We start from the raw sequence: 15,437 nt of genomic DNA, 5'->3' as shown, positions 1-15,437 counted from the left end.
AATAACACTTTGGCTGAGTGGAGAGTATTTTAAGGAAATGAAAGAGGAACGGAAACAGAAAAGCTGGAGGGTTTTAGACTGATGATGAATTCTGGGCTGTTGGCAAAGGAAGATAAACAAATCAACAAATGCTAGTCCCCAAAATAACATGCTTTGGAGGTGGGAGGGTACTCAGTTTTGAGTTGTGATCTACATTTGTACATGATATGTTTATAGACTACACGTGTTTCATTTTCTAGTCATTGTATAGACAGTGAAGAGATCCAGAATAATTCCTGTGGTATACTAACTTACTCTGCATAAAGGACTTTACAGATGGTAGGGATATCAATAGATGCTAACGGTTCCTCCTGCATCCAGTCCTCAGGGTCTAAGCGCATTGTCTGAGGGTGCGATTTTATTTGATAGGTTCTCATGATCTTGATGGAAATGGAAGAGTTCAGATGGAATGGAGAGGAGATTATAAACCGTGCAAAGATTGTAGGCTGTTAGGAGTTGTAGGAAAAGGGAGAAAAGACCTTAAAGTGGTGGGATGGATGAGCTTTTGTTCTAACTATGTGAGGGTATTTGAACCAGGAAGGTGGATGACCTAGGTCAAGTGAGGGGAGGAGGTGAGATGATCTACTTTTGGAGGGACACGTTTTGAGTTGGTAGAACTAAATGTGGAAGCCTGAAAAAAATTAGGGTTTAAATTAGGAAGAACTTAATGTGAAAAGAGGCATGTGTGCATAGGGAGACAGCAGGAAGATGAAGGGAAGATAAAATCTAAACTTGCTTATGGACAGGAGGACGAGAAAAGCCATGGGTTCCTGGAGAGAGATCATTTACTTTCTGCTGCCACTGTCTATATCTGTATTTACATAAAACAAAGGGAAAGCTGAAGTGTCAGCCTTCCCTCTGCATGTCTTGTGTGTCTGATCTGTATTGCCAGTCTCATTTAGACTGTAAGCTCCTTGGGCAGAGGGCCATGCTTTCCTCTTTGTTTGTTCCACAGAAGGTACAACGTCAGCATTCATTAATGAAGTGCTTTGTTGATTGTAATTTATTGCATTTATCCAGGCTCAGGCTGGACTCCAAGACTACTGGGATGTTTCCCGGGGATCCCAGGATTTGGCAATCTACCTATGCTGGTGGACTTCTGCCTTTGTTAGCCAATAGACAACAATATTGCACAAAATATGTTTGGCACAGCAACAATATTTTGCACATCATGAAATATTATTCATTGTTCTCCCTGATGACCTGAACCATGGTGGTCGCAGGCTGCTAAGGTCATGAGCAATGTCAAATGGGTTGATTAGATTATAGGCAGTTTGTGAGGCATAGTTTAGGGACTACTGCTTTGGAGTTGTCCAAATGGTGGGAAGTTAAATACTAATCCAATATCCATGGAGTATCTATATATTAGTAGCTAGTATGGATTTAAGGGTTGGGTTCTAGCAAGGCATATTAGCAAAACCACCCTTATTTCCTTCCCTAGAAAGTCAATAAATTGCAATGTGTCAGCAAAAAGCCACAACTGGAGAAAGCCTCCAATGGAGGCACTATGCCCATGAGAGAGTCACAGCCTGAAACAGCCATGGGAGAAGTTCCAGCTCTCATGCACAAGAAGGGGAAATGCCACCTCCACCCCTAGAGTCCTTGTGCTTGTTTTCAGTGTTTGTGCCATTAAGGGAAACCCACTTTCCCTTTGTGCATCAGTTCATTCTTCTTCAGCCTCTTCCTGTTTTAGTTAAGTATTTAATACCACTGGGTAAGGTTTGGTTTTAAATGACTAAAAATGGGTAATAAATATTCCTACTTACACTCTTTTTTAGCTCAGGGCTAGCAAGTATTGTCTCATCTGCTATACTTTACACAGAGTTCCTGCGAGTCATCCCGTTGTTTAAAGACACGAAGATAATTAGAAAGATGATCCTCAGGCCTCAGGGGACTTGCAAAGTCATATATTCCCACCTGTTAGGATAGAGAGACCATCATTTACAGGCTGACATATCTAACAGAGTGGGATTTTTTTCTCTTATCCTTCAACGGTCAAAGCCAAGAGCAAGTGCGTTCAATAGTAAAACACAAAATCGGAATGCGTGGGACCTTTTGGGACAGGTTGCACCACAGGATCAGGGGAGGTGAGTTAAGAGTGAGTGGATGCATCAGACTGTGGTTCCCCCATCTATTAGTGATGAAATTAATGACAAGTGAGGATGTTCAAGTTGGGAATCCATCAAGGCATCAGGAAGGGGGATAGGGAAAGACAGTTGTCAAGGCTGTGTCTGAATGTTCACAGCATTTCTGGAGCACGCTTCTGCTCCGAATTTGGAGCTTAAATTTATTAGCCTCTGGGGTACGCTGAGAACCCAAAGGAAATGCTGGGAAGGGTGGTGTCATGTGTGCACTCCTGGAGGGATTTGTTGTTACAGTGAGGGATATCTGTGTTGTGGCGAGGATATTAAATCCCGAGGTAATTGACAAAGCCATTTCAGTGCATTTTTAAAAGCATGTTAATGACACTCTGAGGTTTGGCTGGTTGCTGTTATTATAGAAGAGTAAAAAAAAAAAAATCTAAATAAATCTACTATGGCAATTATTAGGTGATGAGACTCAGATGGTCTGATGTAAGAGTGTGTAGTGATGGAGACTGCAACCTGAGCTGGAGCAGCAGGCCAAAATCAGCAGGGAAATAATCATCAGTGGATGCTATATCTCAGACAACCTAATTATCTCCAAGGTGGGGGCTTTATTACATTACTAGGAGGGACTGTTTTCTGAACAAGCACCCAAACTGCCAATAAAGCAGGAGGTAATGAATCTAGCTAATATTGATTCTAGTTCAGAAGGGATTTGAACAGATGTATGTCACTCAGCAGCAGCAAACATGTCTCTAGTACTTTAACTGGCAGCTGGAAGACAAAAACATTTATTTATGTTTTTAGGTATGCTCAAGCAACCTCAAGGAGCTACTTTAAAAATCACATTGCAGAGACATGGTAGGAATACTGGGGAGATGGCATTTTTCTTGGTTGCACAAGGACTAACCCGTCTGTGGGGTTTCCCATGTGATGCCTCAGAAACTTTCTTCACGATGCCTGAAATTTGATTTTTTTTCATTTAATCAAATAGAACTTTTGTGTTGTTTTTCATTTTGTTTATCCAACTGCATTTTCCCCCTTGATGTACTGCAAGAATTTGCTTTATATTTACAAGGAACAAGAGTCCAATGGAAACAAGTAGTAATGTTTGGAGTAGAGAGAAAATCAAATGATTGTGATCAAAGATGTTCTTTGGCTCAAAGTGAAAGCTAATGGTGTGTGCTCGGTGTTTCACATTCAGAGCACTACGTTAATGGAAAAATCCTCTGCTCTGAGATGTGTGTCACAGATTGGTCAGACACTGGATGCAATGCTACCAGCAAGGCTCTTTTAACAAAAAAAATATGTATTTGCAGAATTATTCATGTTTCTAGATGTGTTTCAGGGTTAGATTTGGTTGTTCTTTTGGATGTGGCTGCACTTGGGATTTATCCAAGTTGGATCTCTTTGCAATTGCATCTTCTTTTATTTGATTTGGTTAAAATAAATGGAGAAAGCTCAGATAGTCTGATTTTTAAAGGCATTACAAATTCTATAAATTTGCTTTTCAATTTAATTCCCAGGGTAGTAGCTTATCCAATTTTGAACACCTTGTTTTATCCCTGAGGAAGGTCCAGTAAAGATCCAGTACAATGGTCAAATTGTACCGGATCTTAGCTAGGAGCAGAAGCTGAAAACTGCTCTAGCCTATGTGAAAACCAGTCTTAGTATCAAGTGGACTATGCTTTGCAAGGGCTGTAGAAGAGCAGGTGATAGCAAGTAGCACCATACACTGCCTATAATCAGTCATCATGGGCCTTTTGAAGGCACCTACCCTACTGTGTGAAAGTGGCCCTTGAGGGCAAAATTACCACATATCCACAGGTGAATAGTTATGGTGGTAGTGCCAAAGCGAAGGCCTGTAGTTGGATGCAATGCTTTAGGGTGTGCTCAGGGACCTACAACAAGGACAAACCCAGGACCTCTGTGCCTGGTCCCAGGCAACGGGACATGGCCAACACCAGGCAAGAAGCAAGGGAGCCTCCAAGGGTACTGCTGTCAGGAGAGATGCAGTCCTGATCCCACCTTCAGATCCAACAAGGAATCCTGCTAGAGCACATCAGCAGTGCCTCTACCAGGCATTGCCCTGCTGCCATCACCAGACCAAATCTCCCAGCAAGTGGGCTGTGGGAACCATTTCATGTCAGGCTGCACCAACCTGCTTCATGCCGCCCATGCAATTATGGCTTGTTCCTTCTCCGTGACTATTAACCGTTCATTTTGATGAAATAACCAATACTGCAGAGTCCCATGCCTCCCCACAGAGTAAAGACTTACAGGGGCTGTAGCAGCTTGGAATTATCTGTCCACAAAAAAGGAAGATACATTTCAGCTCTAAAGCATTTCCACTTTTATCCTGTTGTAATTTCACAGGGACATTTTTCTACTGTGCATAGACTGCTGTTTTTTCTTCCTCTTCTGCCTGAAGGTTTGGAAGAGAAATAGAAAAAGCAAGGAAATTTGTTCATTAGGAGAAAGAGAAACAGACAAGATGCTATCAATGTACAAAGTAAACAAACAGGAAAAAAGAGAAACTTATCTTTTTTCTTTTCACTTTTTCACTTGCAACTACAACAGGGAGCTGGCTTTTCAGAAAAGTCTGCTTGTTTTAAGTCAATTGTGTCCCCTTCGGATCTCAAGGTCATACTGCTTAATTTTTTTTTTCCTTTCACATAATATGTCCTGTATATTCAGTTCATGGGCAGGAATAGTCTACGAGATCATACTGACAATGAAAGCATATTTGCATCGTGTCTGTACTGATATTACCAAAAAGACTAGTGAACAGGAAGGAAAAGCAGCCGGTAAAGCTACTTCAGGATGCAACAAGAAAGCACCTTTGGCAACAGCATCCTAGTAACTGTTGCTATAGAAACTTTACCTACCTTTATCTTCACTATGACCTTGATTTTTCTTAACAGGGTACATTAAAATAATGTACAGCATGGGGCAAGATTCTATATGGTTTGGTAAATTCTGCTGTCACTGAGCTTATTGGTTATAAAGGATGAAGGAAGGACCATGTGGCATAGTGCTCCTCAAAGTTTTTAAGTGAATCTTAACTCTTTCTAAAATATAATCAGAAAAAAACTTTGTTTCCTTTTGTGTTGTGGCATTCTACTAAGGTAATTAATACCAACTCATAAAATTGCATCAGGTACCTGTTTTCATAGTCACCATGAATACCGAAGCAACACTTTTATGGTAGGTTCTCCACGCCGCCATACTGTCAGCATACTCATTACAGCATGTACAGCGATGCAGCACTTTGATCTCTCTGAGCTATAGTAACATTTCTTTGCCTTTATGCATCCTCCACGTGGTGATTTAAAGTCCCTTGCAAAGGCTTATCTCACCCCTCAAGGGTAGAGAAGAAACAGGCACCGTACTGAGGAGCAGCGCTGCTATCAGATGCTTCCACCAACGCTATTTTGCCTTGCAGCCCAGCGCTGCAGCTCTCACCCAGCCCTTGGCAGGCAGAGAGCCTGGAACGGTGTGTATGTCTGCCAGAAGAACATGTCAAACAGCATGCTTTCCCACAGCTCTTAGTCCCCTGACTGCAAGCAAACGTGCCCAGTAACACAACCCCAGCTGCACTTCAAATTGGGGAACTGCACCAGAGAATAATGCACCCAGTTGGTTCTTTTATTCTGTTGCTGGCAATTAAGACCGCTGCAGCTCTGAGTTGCCTGAACTTAAATCATTATTATTGTTATTATTGTTGTTATTATTGTTGTTGTTGTTATTGTTACTTGTTTTCTTAATATAAGAAGGCCCCAGATTCAGGCCATGTTGTGTTGGATGCTGGACAAGTAGGGTGAGAACCCCCCTTGGCTTGAAGGGTTTGCATTTCAGAGGTGCAGTCCATGGATGGGTTGGGGTGAAGATAGTGTTCGGGTGTTTTAGTTGCATATCTGTACTCCTGGGGAGCAACAGGAATGGGTAAGGTCTGGAGAAACAACCAGTTGCAGGTGATCTCTGGACTAGCCAACTTTGTCAGGCAGGTCATGGTCTGGCAGCGTGTGTTTAACTTGCTGCATGAATGGGTCCATCACGGGGAATGGGCTCCTGGGGAGCTTTGGCATGTGCCTAGTGGGACTGGTGTGTTCGTAACAGTTGCCAAATTCAGTCTGATGGGGTACAGCTGGCTGATGGGTGGGAAAGCCTGGAAAGGCTAGTGGAGTGAGGAAGGGGATACAGTTCCCAAATGTGACTTCTTCAAACGTCACCAAAGCGAGGGTGTTTTGGAAAGAATTGTGTTGTTTAAACTACCAGAGCTAATAATGTAATTACACCTCAGATTAGTAAGCAATATTAATGAATTATTATTATTTATTCTATGAATTATAATAAATTAATGAATTATTACAAACCTTCAGGCTGTACAGCATACCTTAAATGAATTTAGCTAGATTCTGATGTAAATCGCATAACCTTTTCCATCTACTCTGTGTTGGTTACAGTGACACATGAATGAGGATGGTTTGCTCATGGTGAGAAAGCCTCTCACTTGAGTACGAGAAAAAACAGAAAGCAAGTATATCACCTGAAAGATGCTGCAGGAGCATAACTTTATGTATTATACAGGCTTAGGGGCAACAATAACAGTCCCCCACTCCTAGGGATCAGTTGTGTATTTGGAAGATCATATCTCTGGTTAAAGAGCAGCAGTAGGGATTAAATCCAAATCCACTCAATTCTTAAGGATGGGTAATATTACCTCTTAGTCAAAGCTGTAATAAACTCATCAGCCACATGAGAGAAGCAGACTGACTATGGGCTACAGTCTTCATTAAGCAATAATCTATCATTATGTTTATGATGATAAATTATTGCCCTACATTTTGTTTGATGGGTTAGGCAGAAGATCTGGTGTCTGGCCACTGGATTGAGTGCGAACAAATGAGAATTTGCTTGCCTTGCTGTAGCATGAAGTCTAAAAAAGCCACATTGCAGCAGAGGGAGTTCTTCCTCTCGTCGCTTGCATGTGTGCGTAGAGGGGTCTGAGATCTCAGGCTGAAACCAGTGGTTTTCCATCTGCCTGAACAAGCAGCCAGTGGGGGAGTGAGACTTTTTTTTTTTATGCAGGTCAGTGGCATGCACAGGTCAGTGGGTGCTCTGAGCCTGTAAGCAAGCCTGTTCATGGACACCTCCTTCCCTTTGCTCCTCCAGTTTCAGCATCTGGTCGATGTTGCTCTTTATTCTGAGCTCTTCTCTTTTTTTTTTCTTTTTTTTTCTGTGACGTTTGTTTGGATTTGCTTGCACTTCCTTCCTTTCAGACCATTAGCACCCCTTGCTTTAAAAAATGCCCTTCAAATTCTCTCTGACCCCTTAGGTGCCTGGAGTAAGAGCTGCTGGGGGCTCCTAGTCAGACCTATCCAGAGTGAAGTGTGCCTCTGCGAGTCAGATGTTGGCTCTTAGATGGTAATTAATGTGGAATTGTAAGTCAGACCCTCTAACCATGATTAGTCTTTAATATAACAAAACAAGAAAGAGGAGGGGAAGGAGAGCAACTTGTGACTTTCAGGCAGCCCGAGCACCCGCTGACAGCAACGCCTGGCTTTGGCTGGGGTGCTGCTGCCTTTCAGCCCCCTTCTCCTACATGCCCAATCACCTTTACAACATCAGCTTAAAAAAAAAAATTGCCCTGGTTCAGAATGGGTAGTTTCATCTTGTCAGGTAGGAGCAAATGTTAGTCTCAGGATCTTTATCTGTTCCCCCCCAGCCACTGCACAGCATGCACTCCTTGTTTGGCTGCTGGTGTTCTCTTTCAAAGCCAAGGGAAGTGAGAAAACATGGAAAGTGCAGAGAAGGGCACTCAGGCCTGTGGCCTAAAGGAGAGCTAACCCTCTCCTCTGTGGTCTGAGGACTTTAGCACGAAGAGGCAGGTCAGGGAGGACTCTACCGTGCACATCAACAAGCCTTGGAGGTCATGGGCACCGTCTGTCCTTTCAGCTATTACTGCCAGGGTTTGAAACCCCACTGTGCTCACCAGGGTGGTTTCCATTCCTCTGGAATTAGCCATGTGTCAAAGACATCACCTATAAACGTTTCAGCTTGATTTCTGCATTCTTGGCCTTAAGCTGTGACCTAAGCAGAAACACTAAGGGGCCCTCACCACAATACGGTTTTGTTCTTTTAATTTTTTGGTGTGTCTGTGGTATGCACTTTATCTCCCATTATTATTGCTTCTTTCATAAGCGATTTGGTGTAGCAAGCCGTAGTGTGCCTTTGCAACCTAAACCAAATGAAAGTGCAGCTTTTACCTTACAGATGTCGTAGCTAACGTTAGCAGCTGTTTGATGCTAACTCCTGGTAACACGTGGACAGCGCTCCCTGTATTTTCAGGGTCTGAATGTTACAATCCAGCACCTGGTTGTTTTACAAATCTTCTTTTATTGCACAGCCCTATTGGCCACTACAGCCTGGATCAGCAAGTTACTTGCTTCCCTAGATTAAACTCTTGAGCCAGAGCATTTTGTAATTATGCCCCTCAGCTACAACTCTCTGGCATTCCCGATCTGTGTTATTTAAAACAAAGCTGTTTCTTATGTTCTTTAATTTCCTGTACCAATGCCAGCTTACAATGGTGATTACAGCCTGATGGATAGGTGGGTAGACTGATGCTTTTAACTTTTCTGAATCAATGACACTAATTTTATTGTGATCAATTGAACAGCATCCTGTGAGGCTCCTGTGGAGGATGTTATATTTATGTAGCTTGTTGTTGTTGTCCGTCCCTGTGCATCAGAGGAGAGTGCAATCCTGTAAAATGCTTCCCTGAGGTAAAAGAAGCTAAAGAGTTTGCTAAAAAATCTGAAGGGGAAGGCTTAATATTATACATAGAAGGCGTTTCAGCAAAATCTCGAGAATCCTTAACAAAATCCTTAGAGGAAATGGTGTCAGTTGCAGAATAATATTCTCATGTGAAAGTCTTACACCTAAATTTCTGTAGAGTGTTTTTCTGGAAAGCAGCATTTTGTTTTCCTCAGTGTTTTTAACGCGTTCCCATACCCCATGGGTTATCGCTTCTGTCAGCTATGAAAGAGGGTGAGCAAGAATAAGGAGTTGAAAAGTAGGATATTTTGTCTCAAGTGTCTAGTCTCCATAAGAAGGACGTGAGCTAACATTAATAGCATTTTTGAACTGGAGTTCATGCTTTTTGTGCTGAAGACACCTCGTTTGAGTGCTCTTACACCTGAACATAATATTAGAGAACCGTGTACGCTCACTGCAGAGTCAGACAGATCTTTTCACACCAGCAATCTGCTGCTGAGTGGAAAAGGTTTGAGACACACATAGAGACAGAATGAAACATGAAAAAATACTAACTGTATTATAAACAGAATATATTCATCTGAGGTACCATTGCTCACTTTCACAGTCAGGGGAGTTGCATCTCCATGTCCTAGGGCTTTCCAAGCAGTTGTGGTAAAGTGCTTTGAGCAGTTGCTCTCATGTTCTTCTGCATCAAAACAGAGTTTCCCCAGGAAGCAACATTGGCAGGGAACCTAAGAGTGACTTTGTAGCCTCTAAACTCGTGGTGCCAAGAGGTTCCTATGAAAATACGTCGAAGTGCAATGCTCCTAATATCTCCTTTCTTTCAGACTCTCTTGTTCAAAATGGTGAAGAGATTAAGAGGGAAGTCTCTGTCTCTCATACTGAAATTAATTGCAAAATTTCCATTTTGCCTAAGATTTTAGGCAACTTATTCTAGATGAAACCTAATTTCCAACCAACTGCCCTGCCTAGGCTTAAGTGCACCATTAAAGTAATCACCATCAAGTTTCTCACAGCTGTATTCAGATGTTTTAGCCATTATTAATACATTAAAATATAAGCAATGAGACCAGCTCAATGGAGCCACTTGGGATTGGTCTTTCATGGAAGACTCAGGAAAGTTTGTCCACCTCTAGACACGATCACTCAGTTTCCAGCCAAGCACAGTGTGTGAGTGCAGTCATTTTCTCATGGCAAAAGGAATGAGCCTTGCAAAAATTTTCATGGCCTGTCTGGACATAATACTTTAGCGCAAGCGAGTGGAAAGGGTTTCCTTCTCAGGAACCCAGAGGATCCATTTCTCAGAGCTCTTGAACAGTGTCAGCAGCACATCACGGGCACTGAAGGCTGTCTGCAGCAGCAGATCATAGGCAGAAATCTCATATCCCTGTGGCAGAGAGTGACAGCAGATGCTGCCTTTGGGAGAGAGGAGATTTAGCGAAAAGGCTGCCTCAAAAAAGGACATGGATATACAAGAGAAATTCAGTGTGCATCTGCATATTTTAGGGGAAAAAAACCTGAGATTTCTGCATTTTATTCTCTTCTAACTCAGTAATGTTACTGTAATTTTTATTCAAATGTGCCTCTTACCAGGAAACAACAGGTAGTCAAAGCAGGAAAGCTCTAGAAGGAGGCACTTCTAAGCTGGCAGGGAAAAAATTAGAAGTGTCTCTCTTTTTCTTTCTTTGTTATAGTTACTGTTATCTCAGTTCTCAGCTGATATAAACTAACTTGGCTCTACCTAAGGTGACAGAATCGCCTATTATATTCTCACTTCTGTGTTACATTTAATTCATTAAATATCAACTGTTCTTTTTCAGTTTTTATTGCTTTTTCTGAACACTACTGCAAACAAGGATATGCACACATTTTGCAATGCTTCAGCACTCCTTTTTTCAGCGTTCAAAGCAGACTTACTTAAAAATTTGGTTTTGACTAATGATATTATATTAAGCTTCTTAAAGTGTTGTTGGATGTCTAATGTTGGTCCCTGACAACATAGATTTGTATAACTTCAAAACCTATAGCAATGTATTCTCATCTCGACATGCAATGCTGAGTTGCTGTCTTGTGCTGTAGAGATTTGATTTATATCAGTATAAAATTGATATTTAAAGAAACCCTATCCTTGATTTTCATACTGAGACGTACTCTGCTTTCTCAGGAGTCAATTTCTTTTATGGGTGGCATTTTAAAAATGACTTTTATTTATATTACTGCTTTGCATTTCAATTTGTGGCAATATTCTGCTTTGGTAAAAAAGAGCAGTGATTGAGACACTTTATGGGTTTTTGCTGGGAGAAAAAAAGTTAAAAGCTGTATGCATTGGACACACTCTACATGACTGGTGCCATGTCTAAAATGGCTAGATATTACAATAATCATCCTATCCAAAGGCAGTTCAGAAAACCTTGATTCCTCCATCTGACAGGCAGAACATCAAGCTCACCATCTGCCAGGACAGAGGGTATTGCTCTGTTATCAAAACACTGCCTGGAAGTTGATCTCTCTCAGCGTCTCTGATCTCTGACAAAGTGCTTTCACAATTCCTCTTGTTCCAACAATCCCTAGTTGTGTCAGCTAGACTTTGCACCAAATCGTACCAGGTTCATCTCTATCTGAAGCACAAGGAGAACAGAGAGAGCTGGCATTACTGCAAGTTCTGCTCAGATCTGCTTCTCCAGATACTTAGATGGTTCCCACCTAACAAATTCCCAAATACTGTAGGGCTCCAGGGCACTGGCAAAGTCCTTGATCTCATATTCTCTTCCTATGATACATACAGCAGTAAGCCTTTGCATATTGCTCTGTTTTCAGTTTCTGATGGGGCATATCTTATGTTTGGAAAGCAGCTTGTGATATGCAAAAGGTGTGGGATCTTTTGACTAATCATACTGCACCGTCCTGGGAGAGAGGGTGGATCCTTGACCTGGGATCTCTTCTACCTTCTTTTTCACTTGATGATGCAATTCAGTACTTGCATAGTACCACTGAGGGCATTCTTTTTCTCTTCTGGCATTTGGGGCTAGAAAATTGCTTGTAAAGAGTCTCAAAGTTTAATGAGAGCCAGTGAATTTCATGCTATCCACATGCCATTTAATACGTGAATCTGCAAGACACACAAGGAAAACATTTTCCTGGCAGAAACAGAAAAATGTCATGACCCCAGACCTCGGCAGTGAGTGGAACAAAGGGCTGGGTTTCTTAGATTAAAGATTTAGTCCTTGCAGAGGGTGAGTGAAAGGTCAGGCGTAGTAAGCAATCGGCAAGGTGCTGAGATGGCACACGCTGATGTCATCCCGCCAGTGTCAGACTATGTAACTGGAAAAGCAGGTTCACCATCACAGTATTACCCACAACTGCAACAGGGGACACCAAGTTTATGATTCTTATTTAGGAATAACTGCCAAGAGAAATCATATTTAAGCACTAAAGTTCTGCTTAGGCACCCAATTCCTGTCTATTCCAAACATCTGAAATGCTAGGCACTCATTAGCCATTATAGCTTGAGCTATGGTTACCATTTTCCAGTTTATCCTTTCAAAGGAAAAATAAGATTGCAAACATCTTTGGTGTTGTGAAGTTAGCATCCACCTGTTTCCTGTGTTTTCACCCCGTGAAGGAATTTACCATTGAGGATCTGTGTCCTTAACCAACAGCATTCAATATGTTCCTTTGGAAATCAGTTTCTCCATGCTGAGGCCATCTATGATGCATTTCATGTATTGTCTTTCATGTTTTGCAGCACGTGCCCTGAGGGATATATCTGCCTGAAGGCTGGGGAAAATCCTGACCATGGTTACACAAGCTTTGATACTTTTGGCTGGGCCTTTCTTTCTTTGTTCCGTCTTATGACTCAAGATTATTGGGAACGTCTTTATCAACAGGTATGAGACTGTCTTATTACTGTTAAAAAATATAAAATAAACACATCATCTTGTTACAGTTATATATCCAATAATTAAAGACAAGAAAAAATTGCTGGTTATTAGGTAAACTGTCCTCTGTGTGTTGTGGACAAGGACCATCATCAGTTGTTATAATTAATTTTGTTTCTTAGGAGTGACGATACCAGAACACATTAGGCTGGGTGTTTGGGGAAAGGGGGGAAAATTGGTACTGAGAGAAAGACACTTTGAATGGGTAATTCATCTGAATCTAAATGAAGTTCACCACTTAAGAAAGATCATCACGTCATGACTTAAGGATTTTTTTGGTGGCTGGTGTAACGTGAACTAGTCTTTTGAAGCCAACTCAAGAAAGGACTAGAGAAGCACATGTGTACTTGGCATATCTCTTTTTGCGAGGCATGACAATGAACAAGGCTACCTGGTAGGCTACCAAAGATGGCAAGGCTAGCTGGTACCTTTCAGTTCTCCCTGCTGCAAACTTTTCATTGTGGACAACTTACAGTCAACTTACAGTCACGTGTGCAAGGTGTTCTACTAGCAAATGCTCATTTTAGCATGCATTTCCTGAAATGTATGCGAACTCTGAAGAACTGCATGTGATAGTTTTGTACTGAATTACATACTCTGTCCATGAAGCCACTGAAGATTTACTTCTGCATCTCAAAATGGCCAAAACCGAAGCATACTCGTAAGGAAATCAAGGGAGTTAGTGCTGACAGATACTACTCTGCAGGTACTAAGGTAGACATCTTTAAAGGTACTGGGGATTTCAGCTTCACATGCAGCCAGTTATACAATTTCATTTCAGGAAAATGTAAAACAATTAAATTGAAAATTCTTTAAACAACTATATTCGCTTACTTGGCACAGAGCTGCATGTACAAGTCTACAAGGCTGAAACTGTCATGGCAAATAAGGATGAACTTTTATTATTTGACCTTATTACTTTATTATTTGACCTTTTAATATTTAGCCTTATGATTAAATAAATTATTTGACCTCTCTTTTATTATTCGACCTTATAATATCACACGGTGGTTTCTATCACTATCACTAGCATCAAGTCATTGACCATGGGACATATCTGTAATATAAGCTCAGCTTGTTACCCTAAACTCCAGTTATGCCTATAAATCTGTTGGAGAACCAGGCAATACAGTCAGTGGTGCCCAAGGTTTGGTTCTTCTTATCCTGAGGCAGATGTCTAAATAACGTTCCAATGAGTTGCACCCTAAAAGTACCTTTTTCTCCCTGCTGACTCTAAAGGACCTAGACTGTAGACATCTGAAGGGATGCAACATGAATCCCGCTTGGAAAGTTTCTTGGACTTTTTCCAAGTTTTCCAAGTTTTTCCAAGTTTCTTGGAAAGTTTCACTGGACAAAAATAAATTGAGCTATGTGGGGGAAGCTTTCACTGCACCTGATTATAAGATGTTTATCTATTCTCAAAGAAAACCAGCAGAGATATTTGGTAAAGGAGGAAAGCATTCTTCTTTTAAAAATGAATTGTACTGCAAGGCACATAATTTTTGAATAAGGTATAAAAAGTTATTGGTGAGGTTATTTCCTTGCATGTGGTTGTCATTTGTCAGCAAAAGGATTCTGTTTGGGCTAGTAACAAAGGGTGAATTCAATTATATTGTAAATCTAAGTTTAAAAAAAATATTTTTTCTTTTAAAAAACATTGTAAACAAGTGTTAGTGATTTTACTTTCATTTTTACAGACTCTCAGATCTGCTGGGAAGATCTACATGCTTTTTTTTATGCTGGTCATCTTTCTGGGCTCATTTTATCTGGTCAACCTGATTCTGGCTGTTGTGGCCATGGCGTATGAAGAGCAGAACCAAGCCACTATTGCTGAAACAGAGGAGAAGGAAAGAAAGTTTCGGGAAGCCATGGAGATGTTAAAGAAAGAGCAGGAGGTCAGTGAACTATGTGACATGATTAGCCTTGGGGAACTTGAACAGATGGTACCTTGAGATTCACATTCTCTTTATTTTACATTTATGTGATAACCGAAGTAAGAGTTTGCTTGAAAGCAGCTTAATGTTTATCGTCCTGGACAGAGTTATTACAATCCTTTCTAAAAGAAAAAGGATGGCTCTTCCTGCTAGGTTTGGGGCCATTTAGGGTTTATATATCCAGAGTTGTATTGGTTTAACTGTACCACTTATGCCGGCAGAGGAATTTATACTGGTTGGCATACAAGACATTTTAATGATGGTGTAACTACATCTACATCTGAGCACAGAACAGCTATTTTGGCAGCTCAGCCATAGCCCCAGATGAACGTTCTTCCACCATCGCTTTAGCTCATGTTCATTTCCTCACTGTCTCATTCAAACTGCCATGAATATCCAACCGTTTGATAATGAAGATAAAGATGTAGGATAACCTGTTTGAAGCACATATGACCTCATTCCTGAAAAAGTAAAGAGGCAGATCTTGAGGTTAAGCTTTGCGATTTATGCAAAGGATATGTGTTGTGGTTTAACCCCAGCTGGTAGCTAAGCACCACACAGCCACTCGCTCACCCTCCCCCCTGGTGAGATGGGAGAGAGAATCGGAAGAGTAAAAGTGAGAAAACTCGTGGGTTTAGATAAAGACAGTTTAATAGGGA

The 15,437-nt window shown here is 41.3% G+C and overlaps 1 protein-coding gene across 1 annotated transcript in view; it reads left to right on the top strand.

Moving 5' to 3' along the window:
- Positions 1–15,437, top strand: part of SCN5A (sodium voltage-gated channel alpha subunit 5) — a 218,687-nt gene that overhangs the window by 81,217 nt on the left and 122,033 nt on the right. Inside the window, exons 9-10 of the mRNA XM_072851539.1 lie at positions 12,652–12,793; positions 14,542–14,739. Of these exons, the coding sequence (XP_072707640.1) occupies positions 12,652–12,793; positions 14,542–14,739 (340 nt within the window). The remainder of the gene's footprint in view (positions 1–12,651; positions 12,794–14,541; positions 14,740–15,437) is intronic.

Source organism: Ciconia boyciana, chromosome 2, assembly GCF_034638445.1.
Source record: "Ciconia boyciana chromosome 2, ASM3463844v1, whole genome shotgun sequence".
Lineage (NCBI taxonomy): Eukaryota > Metazoa > Chordata > Aves > Ciconiiformes > Ciconiidae > Ciconia > Ciconia boyciana.
Note: the sequence above shows the minus strand (reverse complement) of the source record. Positions and strands in the feature narration are given on the sequence as shown.